The sequence below is a fragment of the Hemicordylus capensis genome, chromosome 3 (genome assembly GCF_027244095.1).
Source record: "Hemicordylus capensis ecotype Gifberg chromosome 3, rHemCap1.1.pri, whole genome shotgun sequence".
Lineage (NCBI taxonomy): Eukaryota > Metazoa > Chordata > Lepidosauria > Squamata > Cordylidae > Hemicordylus > Hemicordylus capensis.
In genome coordinates this window covers 204,232,833-204,251,399 of record NC_069659.1, presented here as the reverse complement: position 1 = coordinate 204,251,399, position 18,567 = coordinate 204,232,833, and the positions used below count along the sequence as shown (strand labels likewise).

At 39.6% G+C, this 18,567-nt stretch overlaps 1 protein-coding gene across 3 annotated transcripts in view; it reads right to left on the bottom strand.

The window, feature by feature from the left end:
• Positions 1-1,609: 1,609 nt before the first annotated feature.
• The window catches only part of SAMD8 (sterile alpha motif domain containing 8), a 56,584-nt gene continuing 39,626 nt past the window's right edge, over positions 1,610-18,567 (bottom strand). For all 3 annotated transcript variants that reach the window (XM_053309187.1, XM_053309188.1, XM_053309186.1), the window contains 3 exons: positions 11,162-11,279; positions 7,866-8,016; positions 1,610-6,577 (listed from right to left, as the gene is read on the bottom strand). In XM_053309187.1, coding sequence (XP_053165162.1) covers positions 6,273-6,577; positions 7,866-8,016; positions 11,162-11,279 — 574 coding nt within the window. In that variant the 3' untranslated portion in view covers positions 1,610-6,272. The remainder of the gene's footprint in view (positions 6,578-7,865; positions 8,017-11,161; positions 11,280-18,567) is intronic.

Sequence of the window (18,567 nt, the reverse complement as noted above, 5' to 3'; positions counted from 1 at the left end):
GCATGCACGGTGGCCATTTTGTTTTTGGCAGCCTTTTTTTTTTAATTTTACAAAATGGTGCCCCCCCTTCAAGTGGCGCCCGGGACACGTGCCCTGCCTGCCCCACCCTAGATACTCCCTGACCCTGAGGATGGGTGGACCCTCACAGGCTTTTTCTCATCTCTTTCTGCATGCTGGAAATTGATGCTGGAGCCAAGTATGAACTGGCCCTCCGCAACAAACAGGTAGTGGCATGTCAAACAAACCAATTGGTTTTGCAGTCATAGCTTCACACTCTACAAGTTAGTCATCATAAGAACTGCAAATCCTATAACCACCGACTGATTTAAAGGTGTGGTGCTACTCACATAAATTTGGAAAAGACAAGAGCTCAGCACAATCACAATATTGGAATATACAGCTTTAATCAGGATTGCAAATAAATAATGGTAAACAATGAACAAAAGTGCACCTGAACTCCATCCAATTCTATAGCAGTGAGCCTACAATTTTTATTTTACATCTGTACCACTGAAAACAGATTGTAAGGTTGAAATGTTTGGCAATTAGAAAACTTATTCACCATTTCACTGATGATTTTCATTCTCTGTCCACACCAAGAGCAACAGTCTGTTTATGCTGTATTCAGGTTACCATTAGGCTTGACCATCCATTCAAAATTCTAATCTAAATAGTGGTATTGGTTTTGGCTCTTTATGCCAATATTGTAATTACGTTTAGACAGAGTGCTCTTGTTAGAGGTCTTCCTATTTTGTACATTTATAAATTGGCAATTTAAAAGAATGACATTTTGAGATCTATGCAGCCTGGCAACTACGTGCAGTAGCCAATGAACAAATTAAAACTGTCAATCTTAGGCAATTCTAAGAATGGAGATTCAGTTGATGTTCACAGCACAAGGCAAAAGGAAGTATTTAAAACTATGTAGGGCTTCATTACAGATGAGGCTGTCTTGGGACCTGGTTTTCACAAACCATGCAACTTGATGAGGGTTCAGTGGGCCTTGCACATGATCCTATGTACCTATTGTTTGGAGCAAATAGGAGCTGCCACTTGTAGTAGTGTTATATTTGGGTTTTTTTCTAGACTTGACTAGCATTTTCCAAACTTCTGATATGCAAGGCTAGCTTTTTTAAAAAGTTAATTTGGAGGCATACTCATCTTGCATCCCAAAAGGTAGGTGTAGAAAGGAAAAGCAACTTAAATAATTTGAGGAAGCATAGTCCCCTGTGCAAGTTACTGTTCTTGGCACACCTCCTCTAAGAGCAGATCGTTCTGCTGCATCTCTACATTGGAAGTGATTAATGAACCAATCATAACCAATGCAGACACACAAGAGAATTAGCCACACACAGTAGAGGCTGATGGGAGAAGAAAAGTCAAAGCAGGCAGTCTCCTCTGCGAGTGGATACTTTGGACTTACAAGAACCTTTCAGAAACTGTATTTTTCACAGCACTCAAGCAATATCTTGTGACAGTTTGGGAATGACTGTTCCAAATCCTATAGAAGGCTGGACTCATAGCACCGGTTTTAAGAAGAAGAAAAATCAATCTTCACTGGATGAATTTAGATTACAATGTGTGGAAAAGACAGAATTACAGTCATTAATTCAAACTTTTTAGCTTAGTTTTTATTTAATACTTCAATAGTTTAATACAACAAATACAAAAACAATATAAATTAAATCTGGGTTTAGATCTGAGCAAAATCCACGTTTATTTATACAACATCTGTGCTTCAAACCTTTCTGCAATAGGAACATTCAAGCCTTTGAACATCACTTTATTCTCAAGGCTAGAGAAGAGATCCAAAGTAAAGGTCTGTATCAAGTCAAAAGCTTTAGACTAACCACTATTCTCCCTGGCTATACTGAGAAAAATGCAAGTATGGGAAAATGTGTCATTTATTAGTTTATGATGCAAGAGGAAACAAGATAGTAAAGCCAAGTTTTTTTAAAAATGGGACTCCTCCAGGCCATGTTAAGCTTGTACCATGGTAACAAATGATGATGTTTACCCCACATCACCCTAGGCATATCCAAAGCAGAAAAAGCCGCCATAAGATATCCCAACTGAACTGAGCTCTAGGATCTCTTCTAGATTTAGTCCAGATTTGGCAGACCTAAAACTATTTGTGCAGGAGTCCACCAGAAAGAACAGAGAGGAACTAAGACGTTCCAAGTTCCCTACTAAAAATGTGTAGTATTAAAAGATTGCACATCTCACTTATACCACCATACTGTTATACAATTCATCACCTGAAGGATAGTCTTGTAGGACATTGTGTCCCTTGAGGACTCAATCATCTCACAATTTTAACTACTACTGTCTGAACCTATTTGCAGAAGACCCACTACAGTTAGTAGGTTATCCCCAAGTAACGGAAGGTAACAGTGTGCATGGCCAACATCCAGTTCTCCTGAATGAAAGAGGTCTTTGCACACCAGATTGAGAACTTTATATGGGCAAATGCATTTGCATATTGTTGTACACATTTTAATTTATGAGGCAATAATCTAAAATATATAAACACTCCTTTATCAAATTATGATTTCTAGTATTCCATTAGTCCTCCATACCAAACACACAAAAGCTTTCTCAAATACAAGGAGCACAAGTTAAAACTGGCTGTTTGAGTGAAGAATGAGTATTCTCTTAATATATGTTTCAAGTCTGCCAAAGTAAGACAGATACGCCTCACACTGCAGACCACAAAATAGTAAATTCAGACTAGAGTGGGTAAAGGAAACTGAAGGGAATATGAATAAGCATATGCAGTGAACTTAATTATTGCTTGAGATCAAACTATATCTACTTTATCACCAGCTTTCAAATTAATAAAAATTTAAACAAATCAGTACTGCCTGGAAGACCCAGACAATAAGTAACACAATATATTTCAATTTTCCCTCAAGGATAAAGTTTTCAGCATAAACATTTTAATGTGCAAATCCCATATTTTGGGATATTCCACAACAAAACATTTTGGGAGGACAGTTGATATGACATCTTCTCTCAGAATGAACCAACAAAAAGAAGTGTAATTAAACTTTGGATGGCATCTTCAAGAATACTCTGGTAACTATTTTGAGTATAGTAATTCATTGGACAGTTTTGATTTGAACTAAAAAAAAGTGCAAATGTAGCTCCATATCAGATTAGTAATATTTGTCATTTGAAAGAAAAAGTCATACCAAATGGTATTCAAGTAATATGTGTACTTGGAAGTAAACTTACTTGAAAGGAAGTCCCAGTGAGCTCTGGCCTTATTCTGAAGTGTTAGACCTGTGCCTGTGCTGTGCCATGGCAGATTGCAAGTCAAGGGCTCACTTGATTGAGTACTACTCTACTTAAAAATGTTTTTCACATAATAAGCTAGCATGTCAGGAATAAGGGTTCTAGACTCTAATTGACATGGTAGTTTTCAACATCATCTTCTCTTCCAATCTAGTCAGACAAGTCCTTGAAGTCTGAAATGGTACAGTCCAGGTGCAAATATATTAACCTCAGTGAGAACAATGTCTTCAAGTAAACATGCATGGGATCACACTGCATGGTAAGTGCCATTGCTTCTCATGGAACGTAGTCACAACTATAGCTGAACTAGAGTATGTGTCAATTCAATCAGAAACAATACAGTGCTGCTCAGAACACCACATAAATCTGAACTGTAAATGTACCAGTGCATGTTTGTGTGGGTGTAATTTTTCCTTTACAAAATATATATTTTTAGAAACTTAGGAGAGGCTGCCTCTCTCTTGAATTCCAAGTTGCATTTCACTGAGATCAGTTTTAAAACTACCAAAATAACATGCTTTGGGGTGCCAAATTTGATGTTTTGGATCTTTCCTTCATGTCAAAAATTATCCTGAAAGGATACATCATTCCAATCAAATACACCCAAAAGTATTTACCAAAATAAGAGTTCTGGAAAGGCTGCCATTACAGTTGGTAGGAGCATCTAAGAGGCTGCCTCTATCTTGATCAAGTATTCATGGTACATTTGAATATACTGGAATACTACCTCTTGCTCCATTTCTTCAAACACTAACCAGTGCATAGTAACAACTTTGAACATCTTCCATACAATCTGAGAGCTAAAGCATAAAGGAAAAGATCTACACAATATATTCCGTTTCAGAATATTGACTCTGCAATATATTGCAGTATGTGACAACAGGAGAAAAGAATAAGGCATGCTCTGAGACAATATTTTCTTCTTGAAGTGGCACATAAAGATACTGAAGTGGTTATGGAAATACTGTATTACTGTGGCAATATTAACTATAGTTAGAAGCTGTACAATAGAACAGTTCTAGTCTGCAATTACTGCTAATATGCAGATTTGCAAGTTCAACTACAACTTTTATTTTGGTTCAGGACATTTTTGAAATGTTCAATATTCTGAACACTGTCCAATGCAACAGGGCTCATGCATTTCAATGTACAAATATTGACCCATGTGCAGCAATGCTAGTTACAGAAAGGAATGTTTACACTGCCTACACTATCCTAGAAGCAAAGGCAGTAAAGTTGACACCCTTTGTTTCTCACCAGAAATTACCTACTAGTAGCTCCTAACAAGAAAAGCAATTATCTGCTTTGTATAGTTTAGTCACCAGGATTAGGCACTGGAGAAAGAACACACCTGGCTGCCAGTGGTGACACTGAATTATACAACCACCACCTGAAAAAAAAAATCAGAGCAATGATTTGGAATGTTTTCAATACACAGGGAACTTAGCTGCTATTCTGTACTGCAGAAACTCACTGCATTGCATGGAATTTATTTATTTTTTGTAATAGACTCATCTATATAGTATACCTGATGACAGCTTAACACCAACCTTATGCTAGACATGTGGATGGGACAATTCTGAATGCAGAATGAAGTTAATTCAGTGCAATGAATAGCTTGCAATGAACTGAAAAAATTTGCATGCTATTTTTGAAAGGCAATCATCTCACATTTTATTTATTTATTAAATTTTTCTTATGTACCACCTTCTCCAAAGATATTGCCTATTTTGAAATAAATGCAATATGAACTCATTCTGGAATTAGTATACTAATAACCATTACCACTCTAACCTAATCAGTCTGCTTTCCCAAGTACAATTTCCCATTAAACAGGCAATTTAAAAGATTAACTGCAAACCCAAACAACTTCTATAAAAGCTGATTTCTAAAGATATGGGGCTTTCATGACTGCCAAGTGCTGTATGCGGTGCTTGCAGGATTCCAAAAACTTCAGTGATTTTCCATAAAGCGAAATTGATTAAGATACTTCATCATCTAGTGTTGTAAACAAGCAGCTTGTTTGTAAAAAGTAAAGTATACTGAACAGAAGTTTTAGCTATCCTGTTAGGTTTTTGTGGGTGGCAATGCTGGGTGGAAGAGTCAATAACTGTAGTGATGGTGAAGGAAGAGAGATAGCTATTAATGGTATTTCTAAAAGCCACTATTCAATGACTACTCTCTGCTGCAAAAATAAAATACAATAAAATCACCACACATTTCCTTTGCTCTATGGGATGTTGCCTGCTACAATCCCAATTTACCTAATCTATTCTTCTAGCAGAAATATTTAAAAAAACATGAACATATTTGTGCATTCAATACTGTATTCAGAGGGAAGTGTGTCACTAAAACTAAGTCAGCTTCTTTTTCAAAAGGTAAAGTATTTATTTCTTACCAATTCACTGAAATGTAAACAAGGAAATCTCTGGATAACATAACAGTATGAAATCATTCATGCCAAATCAGTGCAACCTTGTTCATAGTTGTCATTTTGATACTATGTCCCAGAAGCAGATACTTTGATATACACCATTTACCTCTATGCTGCTACATGCTTTCATCAGGGGACCATTTCTTCTCACTCTTTCCCTCCCAACATATACTTCAGCTTCATTAAATAATCGTTTTTTTAAAGCATTACAACTCCCCCCCCCAAGGGACTTGCTAACTAGATGGTACTTGAAGCTATGGATCCCAAGTAACTCTTTCAAAGGACAATTTGAAGACTCCCAAATAAGTATCACAGAAGAATAAATAGTAACCCAACTAATGCATTCATGCAGAACCTTACTATAGGTAACAACATTGGCTGCACATTTTTTAAAAATGGCAACAGTTACCTATCTTACTCATCTGAGAAAGAACAAGGCCATAGATGTTACATGGGTAAGAGAAAATCCTTTTTGCCCGGACTTCTGGTAGAAAGTTAGTCACAAATACTTCACACAGATGTCAATTAAACCAGGTGCTCTTTATCCAATTAATCTTTTCATTATAGTTGGTTTTGCAAATGGCCAGCAATACTCATTTGGAACTGTACCATTTACATTGCATTCAAAGAAAGAGAACATGGGAAACCAGATCCTGGCCCTCCTACTCTGCTGATAGGCTCTTGTGTTAGCCAAAGTGTGATAGTACAAAAATAGTCTTGTGGTGATGTAGAACGCAATGAAGACATCAATGGAGTAATGTTCATGTGCAGCCAAAATGAAGAAGATTCCAAAGAGGTTCAACACCCAGGACAAAGTGTGTAAGAAGTTCCAGCTTCTTGGTGTATCTAAGGAAGAGGAAGACGAGAACTTAATAAGAATTTTTAAGATTTCATATTTATGACAAAGATCTTCTGTACAGCTGACTAAAAGCAATTATTTATTTATTTATATTATTTATTTAACGTATTTTATACCACACAAAACTTACATATCTAGGCGGTTTACAACACAAATGACAATAGGAAAGTTAAAACATTAGTTAAAACAAATAAATAACAGAGAAATTAAAACACTGGTTAACATAAATGACAGCAAAAAGTTAACACATTACAACAATTAAAAATTTAAAATAATATCTTAAAACAATGTTAAAACTATTATAATGGTATTTAATTAAAAGCCTGGGTGAACAGATGTGTCTTTAAAGATTATTTTAAAATTGTCAGAGATGGGGAGGCTCTTATTTCAGCAGGGAGTGCATTCCAAAGCTTCAGGGCAGCAGCAGAGAAGGCCTGTCCCTGAGTAGCCACCACACCAGCCGGTGGCAACTGCAGACGGACCTCTCCTAATGATCTCAATGGGCGGTGAGATTCATGATGAAGAAGATGTTCTCTTAAATACCCAAGACCCAAGCCGTTTAGGGCTTTATAGGTTATAACCAGTACCCTGCATTTTGCCCGGAAACTTAGGAGGGATGGGTATACTTTGCTGAAACTGTCAGTTTCCGCCTGACTGCAGAGCACAGGACAAAGAGTTATTGGCCAGAGGACCATCCTTCCCAGCAAGAACACCAGCAAAAGGAAGGGCAGCATATCCTTAACTGGGTTTAAATGCCTGTTAATAACTCATTTCTTCATGAAGGCATTCTCAAACTGATCTTCCTCCTATGCCTTTTACCTCCACTCAGTTTTTCTTATGTCCAGTCTTTTAGATTGAAAAATCTGAGGGCAGGACATTTGAATTTTAAGTACAGTGCCTGGATAATGTTGGCCTTTAGGAAAATAGAGTTTATTTTTATTGGTACAAAGGATTAATCTAGCACTGCATCTGTATATCAGTCATGAAGATTAGTGTCTGAAAAATTGTACCTTTGCTCACAATTGCTTGCACTTTTTAATCACATGAACCACCACCAATGTTTTGAGCATGAATAGCCTGTGTCTTAACTATGCCTCCCATAACAATCCAGTCAACTACATATCCTCCCACTTATCTCTACTAGTTTTTTCCCCACTGAAACCTTTATCTCCTAAGCAGAAAGTGTTGTACAAGATGTAAGGAGATAAGTAAAAGCAGCAACAAGCTAGATTTCATGCTGGTGGTGATCTCCTGCAATTTCCACACTGTACTTACATTCAGTGACAAAGAAGTTCAGCATAGTCAAGACAACAGTATGGCCACTGAACATGTAGTCTCCGCAAGTATGTACTCCAGTTAGTGTCATGCCAAACCCACTCCAAATTGCAAAGGCTCGCTGAAGTTTTGCCCATACATTGCCATACAACTAGAATTAAAAAGCAGGCATAAAGTTGTAAAGAACATACAAAGAACACTTGAAAAAAACCTAGTAGTTTCAGAAAAGGACTGCATTTGCCTCCAGTTTTCATGGCAAATACAGAACGTAACAAAACACCACTTGTGTTTTATTTTATACAACTGATCCAATATGGTCTTCATTCAGAAATATATACCAATCATCAGTGCTACTGGCACAGGATTTTCCTCTACACGATATATATGAAAGTGACTTTCTCTAGATCAGGGTTTCTTAACCTTGGGTCCCCAGATTTTGGAAACGCCCATCATCTCCAGGCATGGCCTTTGTGGCTAGGGATGATGCTAGTTTAGTCCAACAACATCCGGGGACCCAAGGTTAAACCCCCCCTAAATATTCAGTCTATACTGTATATGCCTTCACGTTTCATGGCTGAATTTCTATCTTGTCATGCCCTAAATATACTCTACATGTGCATACATCTTTGTATTTGCATAATATAACCAGGTTAGGCAATGTATTTGTCCTTGCTTGCGCTTATCCTCATCAGTTTGCATAATATATAACTTTATAAATACCATCAATATACACTTGGCATGCAAATGTTTGAAGTGCTTTTCTTAGAACTGTATTTTCTAGCAGAAACATCACAGCGAGTACGTTTTTAAAAGTTGTTTGCCGCTGCCTGCAGCATCTACGTGCAAATTTGGGAGCAAGCTGGAAAAGAGCTTTTGCCAACGTAGTGTTTATGTGCAATTGCGAAAGGGATTTTGGGCACCAATTCATGGGGGGAAATGACGCCTAAACGGCATAAGTGCTACACTGCTAGTTTCAAGCTGACAGTTGTGCTAAAAGCAGAACAGATCAGAAATAAGAGCTGCAGCCTGTGAATATGAAGTGGATGAACGCTGCATTCATCAGTGGAAGTCAGAAAAAGACAACCTAGTAAGTATGCCAAAATCAAAAAGTGCAAGGCGAAGAGGTGTTGCAGCTTGGCCTGATTTGTAGAATAACCTCCAGGAGTGGATTAAAGAGCAGAGAGAAAAAGGACTGCTGGACTCTACTGTGAAAATCCACCTACAAGCAAAATTAATGGCACAACAGATGTGTTGGTGCTACGGATTTATGAGGCAAAATAATATAACTGTGCACACTAATGAGACAGCAGCTGCTGGACTGGCAGGGCAGAATCCTTGTTTTCAAAGTTTGCTGCAAATGCTATTGAGCGGGAAAAATTTGTGCAATCACAAATATGGATGAAGTTTCACTGGTGTTTGACTGTCCCCCAAATAGGACTGTGAATGAAAAAGGACAAAAAAACAGTTTCCATAGTGACAACTGGAAATAATGCAAAGAAAAGTATCAGCTACGCTAGCTGTGATTCCTGATGGTTTGACCAAAATTTTGCAGCTCTTAGACTTATCCATGAACAAGGCATTTAAATGTGAAATGCAAAAGCATTGGGAAAACTGGATGAGGAAAGGCCTGCATACATTCACAAAGGGCGGGAAAATGCACAAAGCAACCTACAGCGAGGTCGCAAAATAGGTTTCAGAAGCATGGAAAGCTCTTAAAACTTCTTCAGTGATTTCTGGTTTCACAGAAGCTGGAATTATACAATCTGAAAATACTGAAAGTGATGCAACTAACATTTCACAAGAAGACGAAAATGACGAGGTTGCACACAATTCTGAAAAATTAGATGAGACCTTGTTAAACCTTTTTATTTTGGAGAGTGATAATTTGGACTTTGACGGTTTCCTTTGAGTGCAATTTAAAGTTTATAATTTTCCAATGTGGTATGCAAAATAAAAGAAAGTTACTTCTACAAAAGAAAGTTACTTCTACAAAATAAAAAATTATGTTCAGCATCTTAATTTCCTTTCTTTGCATTCATTTCCTTTCATTGCGTTAAGACTGATGAGGATATGGGCGACCAGTGATTTATGTTGCAGTGCATAGCTGCAATGCATAGCACAATTTTAAGCTTAGCTGTAGCAAAATTTTAAGTGTTCTTCAGCACAGCCGAAAAAAGGTATGATGATGATCCCCTCTAGCTGCGGTGTTTATGCCGATGAGGCATTTCTACCAGAAAATACGGTATTCTGTACCACAACCCTGTAAGATATTTATAGATTTTGGGCCAGATGCCCAAAGCAACTTACAACATTAAACATCACAGCAAAAGAGCACTAAATCCAACAGGAAACAGCTTTTCAAAAGTCTTAACTGCCCAGCAAAAAGCATATAAAAGCATCCAAGCTCTGGGGTTAAAGAGTGGCAAAACAAAACTGCTATTGCCAAAGAGTCCCTGTCACTGCCAACAGGAGGCGGGATACAAAACAGTGTTGTGACAGCAGACCATAAGTTCCTACGGGAGAATGGCCTAAGATGTCTTGGAGCTAAAATGTAGGGCTTTAAGGGTCATAAGCCCTACACCTTGAATAGAGCCTGGAAACAAATCAGGAGCCAATCCACTCTAATAGCAAAAGAGCAATAGGATCCCTATTATGCTAAGTATCCAAAAGCAGCTTGCCACCGCATTTTGGACCAGCCACCATTTCTGATCACTATTACTATACCGCGTATAAGGGGTGAAGGCTGAGAAAGAGTAGTTTATTAAGGCCACCCAGGGAGTTCATGACTGAAAAAGATATAGCGTTGAGCAGAGACTTCTGAAGAATACCACTATAAACTGTATTGAATGAAGACAAATAAGTAGCGTGTGTGTTCAGGCTATTTTTCCACATCCCTGAGCTCATGAGGCAGATAAGCTATACGTCTAATATGCTGTGGCCTTTGTGATGTACCCATCAACACCAAGAATTCCCACTCACCTATGTCACACAGTAGGTCCCAGAGCTGTAGGGACAATAACCAGACCATAAATGGGCAGAGCTTACATGTGGACAAGATAAACATGCCAGAGAAACTAAAGTTAAATATTTTAAATAAATAATAAATAAATAAAGTTCAGAACTGCTAGAGGAAAAGCTCTCTTATGGAACTCTATGTTGGGTCTCTGACTCTTAAAAAGTGTGTATGTACCAAGTTCAGCAACCTGACTCAGCGTTTCAAAGTTAAGCTTGTTTACCAGAAGTTTAAATCTCAAGATTTTAGCAAAAATAACGAGCAAAAAGTCAGAACAGCTTACCTTTCCAGAACACTGCAAATGTTGGCCTGGCACAGACAGTGAGGTCACAAACATCGTAATGCAACGCAACAAGAACACAGTACCCATAAGACTGCATAATCGTCTTAAAAGGATAGATCTACAAATCAGTAAGAAAAATAAAATTGAATGCCTTTTGTTTTTACCTGGATGGACACAGTCCCATTGCAGTAAATCTGTCTTATGGCAACCAACCTCACTGAAGCTCTGAATTTGTGGTTTTAAGAGTATGACAGTATTCTGGAACTTGGCTATGTTTGTTTTGTACTATAGAGGAAAGTATCTATAGTACAATATACTAGTATCTTCTATATAATTAATTCTCCAAGCCGGTGCAGTCCTGGATGCGTGGTGGAACTCTCGCGAGAACGGTGTCACCACTCGCAAGAGTTCCAGGCTTTGCGAGACTGGAGGCAGCTGGCCGGCAAACAACAGGCGGAGAGGAGTTTGGCAGCTGGCGGTTGGCCATTTCAGGAAGCGACAAGGAGTTTGGCGGCTGGGGGTGGCTGGCTGCATGAAGGGGGTGGTCTAGCTGGTGAAGCCGCGCCTGAGGCGGCAGCCAGCGGACAAAGACCCACCAGCCTGAGGCGGTGGCCGGCAGGACAAGGTGGTGGCAGGCTGGCTGGAGATGGCTGGCAGGCGAGTGGGAAGGGAGAACTAGGGATGCAGATGCTCTGTGTCCGGTCAGCTAGTTTTGCTTTGTTTAAGTTGAGCAACATAACCACAGTAAAGTCAATCTCATTCCAAACATACAAGAAAAACCTGCCATGCCTGTTAAGGAGACATTTCACCAGTGTTCCCTCAAATCTTTTTCATCCATGTGCAGAATGAGTTTTGTTCTGGACAGCAGTATCAAGGCAGTGTGTGCACATATGTGCCACTATAGATACAAGAATGTACATACATCTACCTATGTTACCACAAATATGAAAAAAAAATTGTATTTTACAGTTTCTTTCTTCCACTTCATATCTGCAAGTATATTTTAACTAACTGATGGGGAACAGATTCAGTCCTGAACACAAAATCTGTTGAACACAGGTTTCTTCCTAAAGAGTAAGTGTCCATACGTGCCCCTATGAAGAACCGCTATTGTATAGCTTTTTGTAATGTTTAGCCACTCCACTACTTATTTCATAGCTAAAAAGAGGATTTCAGTCTCCTTTGTATCCTGTACTTAGTACCCCACACAATAAAAAGCCAGTGTGGTGTAGTGGTTAGAGCTGAATGAGAACTGAGGAGTCCTGGGTTCCATACTCAGCCAGGAAACCCAGGGAGTAACCTTAGGCTACATACTCTTGCTCATCCTAATCTACCTTACAGGATTGCTGTCAGAATAAAAGTAGGAAGAAAGAACCATGTACACTACCCTGAGCTACTTGAAGGAAGGGCAGGATATAACATGAAACTAAATGTATATATGTGCACTTAACATATGCATATTTATGTTGACTTTTAGCCTTATACCTCCAATAAAATTATCCCATGTAGTGCTATTAATGCCAAACAAAGAAAAGTCCTGCCGGCAGCTCCCCCACCCAGTGACTGTCGAGCACCCGAGACCACACCTCCTGAATCAGATGCGGGAGAGTGGCCAGTACTGGGGACGAAGCCAGTCGCCCCCCACAGAGCTTCCCCAGTCAGCAGTTCATTGAATCGCTGACTAGAAGCTCCTTTCCCTGCCTCCCTCTCCCATCCTCCCATCAACATTTCGTTAAAGTGCTGGCTAGGCTGGGCTGTCCCCCCACCCCACCAGCCAAGCCAGAGTTTCAGTGAAACATTGGCTGGGGAAGAGAGGGGAGTATTTTGCCAGCTGGGTACAGGAGGGGGCAGGGGAGTGCCCTGGCCAAGGGCAAGGGAGTGCCTTGGTGGCCTCCCCACCAGACCCCGGCAGCTGGGGGACGGTCGTCCTCCCTTGCTCAATAGTCCCTACCCCACCCCCCGATTAACTTAGCTTTCTTCTACTCTCCTTCAACATCCCTGCAGGTCTTTTTTATAGGCCACCTCCAGCCTCATAAGCAAGATGCCTCTAAATACCAGTTGCAGGGGAGTAACAAGTAGGAGAGAGGGCATACCCTCAGCTCTTACGTCCTCCCTGCTCACTCCCTCTCCCTTTGGCTGCTCCCAGCCAGATGGCGGAAGACCATTTGCCAGCTCGCCCTGCATGAGCTTCAAAAAGCAAAGACAGCAGCTAGCTGCACAGCTGCTAAAATTAACTGAGCGGAGGGTTAGGACTGTTGTGTACGTGGCGCAACTACGCACATTAGAGGGAACAGAGCACTTCACTTATTCCTTGAGATACAAAAAGGAGACACAGATAGTGTTGGACAGCTCAACGTTGTTGTGTTTTCAAATGATAAAACAAGATGTGGAAAGCAATCTCTAATACATGGCTAACAGCTGGAAAGGTTAACACAAAAATCTACTTAAAATTGGTGTCTCCACTGATACTCTGTAATAATACCCTCCACTGAGTATTAGAGATTCAGTTAAAGCTATATTAAATCAGGACGCAATAGTGGAAACCAAAACCATACCCAGGCATGGCTTTAACTGTGCTAAACAAACGTGGTGGGGCATCAAGTCTGGGCCACTCTACCCCGAGGTTACCTGATGTGCACTTGATATAATTAGATTTTGGGATTGTATAAATATTACACACAATTCATAAAAACTAATCGCTAAATACATAGACATATATCTTCCACATCTAAGACCACAGAAAAAATTAAAAATCATTAGGACATCACTGTACCAAACAATTTTGGAAACGAATCAGAGTGCTTGAATATAGAAAAGTGTACAAACAGAAAACCCCCCAAGGAATACGATGGTTAATTTATCACATTACTGACCACCAGCAATAGAGGAGAGGGTTTAGGGAAATAAGACTTTTATTCAAACTCCTAAACATGACATGTTCAAGACTAGATTGGAGCTGAAGCAAAATTACGCTGGCTGGTTTTTTATAAAAGGAAAATAGTAATAGAGCAATTAGAGGGGAGGTAATTTTCAAGCCAAAATCTGTTTTCAGTCCACATTCTAATAATCCCTTCATCAATGTTTTCCAAGAACTAGTTTTAAAGGATGAACAACAATTAGAAAGCAAAATAATTAATGCATGGCAAAATTTTACATGAGTTGGACAAGAAGTATTATCTAATCTTGATTTTAGATACGCAAGATTATATAGAAGAGACTACCCAACAATTGAGTAATCCTGTACATTACAAAGTCAATCCTCAAAACCCCATGGAAGACGTACAAAAATAATTTTGGACACCTTGAATGAAGGATTTAGTTCAGGATATCTAAGCATAGTTATGATTATTTGTTAGAATCAAAATGCTGAAGATATACAAGAATACTTTTCCAAAACCAGGCAGACCGATAGTTTCAGGGTGTGGTTCTATATTTGAACCAATTCAAATAGTTCAGATTGAATCTTCTAAAACCATGTGTGTCCAAAATTCATTCATAGTTGAAAAATATAATGGATTTTCTGCAATTCATCCAAGGGTTACAATCATCTTCCTCTGATTGTTATATAGTAACAATAAAAGTTGTTTCTTTATATACCAATATACAACAAGGTGAGGCATTAAGGATTGTGGATGGAATATTTGACCAGAGATCCATAATGGAACCTCTCACTTTAAAAAAAAAAAAGCATCGGCTAATATGGGCCTTTAAAAATTTTCTTTAAGGATACATATTACTGGCAACTCTCAGGGGTAGCCAAGGGCTGACCAAGTTATACATGTATTTCTTTGAGCAATCATATATTATAAAGAACTAGTGATTTTAAGCCCGTTAAATTAACGGGCGCTAGTAGGCCGTTGGTGCCAGCTATCTTTGCCTCCTCCTTTTGGCTGGGCCCACTGCCTCCTCTGGTCTAGAGTGGGGTTCTTTTTTTTTTTTAAGAGTTCTTCCCTACTCTCCTTCCCTGTCTCCTGTCCCACACTCTTTTATCTTTTTTCCTTCCTTCCTCCCACCCCACCCTCTTGTTTTCCACCCTTCCCCCTCCCGCACTCCCTTCTTCCCGTCCCTCTCCCCCTGGCCCCCCCTTTTTTTTGCCCCTTCCCCTCTTGTCCGCTCTCTTTTGGCCTTCCATCTCCCTCATTAAGTTTTTTCTAACTTATGAGGTAAGTCTTCGAGCATTTTTCTTGTTTAAAAGCTCTTTATTTTTTCAACTCAGTATTGAACTTAAGCTACGTATTTAATGCATTTGTAGGTTGTTTCCCCCCCCCAATAGTATTTCGTTATACACCCCTTTTTTGTGAAAATTCTTTCCGAGTTTGGTAATAGCCTGCCTTGTTCTGGGCCTTCTAGTACCTTGACCACAACGTTTGTAAATCTTCTGACTCTTGATAATGTCACATATAGCTGTCCGTGGCTGAATACTGTCTCGGGCAAATGCATCCGTACCTGTTCTAGGGTCTGAACCTGTGATTTATTTATTGTCATTGCAAAAGCCAATTTTATTGGGTATTGTCGCCTTCTCAAGGTAAATGGTAAATCAGTGCAGGATGGTGCCAAATCAATTTGGGGGATGAAGACCATGTCTCCCTGTGCCGATCCTGTTATCACTTGAGCAATGATGAGGTTTTTTTCCAGGTTTTTTACGATGAGGCGGGTGCCATTGCATAATCCTTTCTTGTTGTTCAGATTGCTTAGGGGCATAATTATTGCACCCAGTTTCAGGGTGAGATAATGCCTAGACATTCCTGTTGGTGTTAGCTCATTGAGGAACTCAATTGGGTAGTTTTTTGAATCCTCTTCGGTGTAGTCATCTATTGTCTGTGCGCTGAGATATGTGAGTTCTTCTCCTTCCAAAATGTTGAGCACCTCTTCATTTATGATGTCAACATTGGTGTTCTTAGGGCAAAGGATAGATCTGTTTGTTCTTTTGGGAACATTGTCCACAGGAATGTTGTCTCTGAAAATGTCTTTGACGATATCCCCTGTGCATATTATTCTTGCTGGGATTTCAATGATGTCTTCTGGATGGCCTGCAATGTGTGGTGTCTCTCCATTGCCTACTTTGAGTAGCCAATTGATGTTTTCCACGTCAATGTATTGGATATTGTTTTGAAGTTTGAGGATTTTGAATGTGGGCCATAGCGTATCATATTTTATGCAGGCTTCTACGATATGTGTCTGGTTATCGTGTGGCACCACTGGAAGTGTTTGCCGGAAATTTCCACCAGGAAAAAATACTTTTCCTCCCATGGGTTCGTTGTTTTCTGTGATCTCTCTCATTAGTTTGTCGACTACTGAAAGTGCTAGAGTGGGTGCCATTGTTGACTTGTCCAAAATGATTATTATTTTTTTTAAATATATTTTCTGCATCTGCAGAATTGAGGCACATATTTGATATGGAGTTATCAAGTATAGGCACTGGTAGTTTGAACTGGGAGTGGTATGTTCTGTCTCCCTTTAGTAGATTGGCTGCTTTTCCTGTGGTGGCCACAGGGAGTGCGACTTCACCTTGGCCACGCACTGTGCTGAGTAAGGTCTTGTATAAGTAAGTTTTTCCACTGCCTCCTGGGCCGTCCAAGAAAAAACAGCGGTGGCAAAGCTCATCATTCTGGCTTGCTGTTAATATTTGCTCCATGGCTGTTTTTTTGCTCTTTGTTGAAGCTTCTTGCCATTTCCTCAGCTGTTTGTTTTTCATAGGCCTGGTTGTAGGCATCTGTAAGCTGTTCTGTATTCTGCATGGTGTATGGCAATCCAAAATCTTTGCATTTTTTCCATTGAGTGTCAGAATGTTGGATATTTGTTGAAGGGCGAGGTCACGGCATATTGTGCACTCATCATTGTGTCGACTATGTGTGTGGACATAATCCTCAATGAGGTATTGTTCATATTTGTGAAACAGATCATGCATGTTTTGTAGGGATGCGAACACGCAGATGTAGGCAAACAGTTCTCTTGAGTTGTTTGGGCATGCTGTATTGGACAGCATCTTCCAGTGTACTCTCCCACACTTGCTCATCGTTAATGAGCCCTCTTGTTTTGGCAGCTTCTTGGAAAATGGGATAGACATTTCCATTTTCACTTCTGTGATTTTCGAAGGATGCTGCACTTGGTACATGCAGCAATAGGAGGCGTAGGCAGTAGCACTCTGGGTCCGATGGCAAATTTACAGAATACATTTGTCCGATCACTTTGTCTGCACCACGTTGTCGTAATTTCCAAGTGCAATTTGCAGAGTCAAAGACATAGTGTAAAGGAATGTCTGAGTATAATATGTTTCTTGCTTTCTCTTCTTGTTGATTTAATTTGAACCAAGGTGTCAAATGAGTATCGTAACTTGAAGCTTTCTCGGCTGCAGCGCCAATGTCATTGGGGTTGAAAATTACTGGCTGTTCGTTTGGGAGATGAACTGCTAGCCTGTGGACTGTATGGGATTGATAATGCATTTCAAATCCATTCAGATGCCATGCTGCTTCTGGAGCGCTGACATACCTTGAATCCATAAAGGTCTTTGTTTCATCGTGGTTCAAATTGTCTTGTTCCTGGGTCACTACTTTTGTACAATCGTGGTCCTTGTACACATATTTGAATAGGTATTTTACGCTCTTAACTGAAGCGCAGACTTCAACGTTAATGTGGCAGTTGTACTTCAGGGCTAGATATGGATTATGTGGTACAACCCAGCTGTTATCAATTGTCCTGCCATTTTCCATTCTGCTTTGGCCAGTGTCTTGTCTTCTGTATTTGGGGTAGCCGTTGCTATTTGCAATAGTTTGTTGCTGGTATTATTTTGGGAAATCCTTTATGCATTTCTCATTTGACATACATGGTGAATTCCGATTGTATGTTCCACATGGTCCATGGATCATATTTTTTTTATGTTTGCATATAGTCGAGGAGTTTTCTGCATGTCCGGGATTTCTGCGGATACTATTTTGTCCATGGATGCTTCGGTTGTTGGTTTATAGTTCTCTGTTAGAATGAGCAGTATGTGTGCATGTGGTAAACCTCTCTTTTGGAATTCTATGACATACACAATGGCTCTGGCTGGACCAAAAATAGGTTTTCTGCAGATGTCATCAATTAGTACTTTCAGTTTTTGGTGGAAGACTCTAGCCACTAAATCTGGTCGTGTAGGAAAAGTTTGGCCATGTTGCAGGTTATCAATATTTTCTTCCCAGTTGGGGTTGCACATCATGGTAATAAAGAGATCTGGTTTACCATACTTTCTGACAATTGCCATTGCGTCTTGATAGTTTTGGAGCATGTTTCTGGGTCTACCTGCAAATGAGGAAGGCAAAAGATAGGTCTTCTCAGGAATCAGGCCTGCTGCATTGGCTTCATCATTTAAATGGTCCATTAATCCTGAGTATTTCTTCCCACTTGGGGTTGCACGTCATGGTAATAAA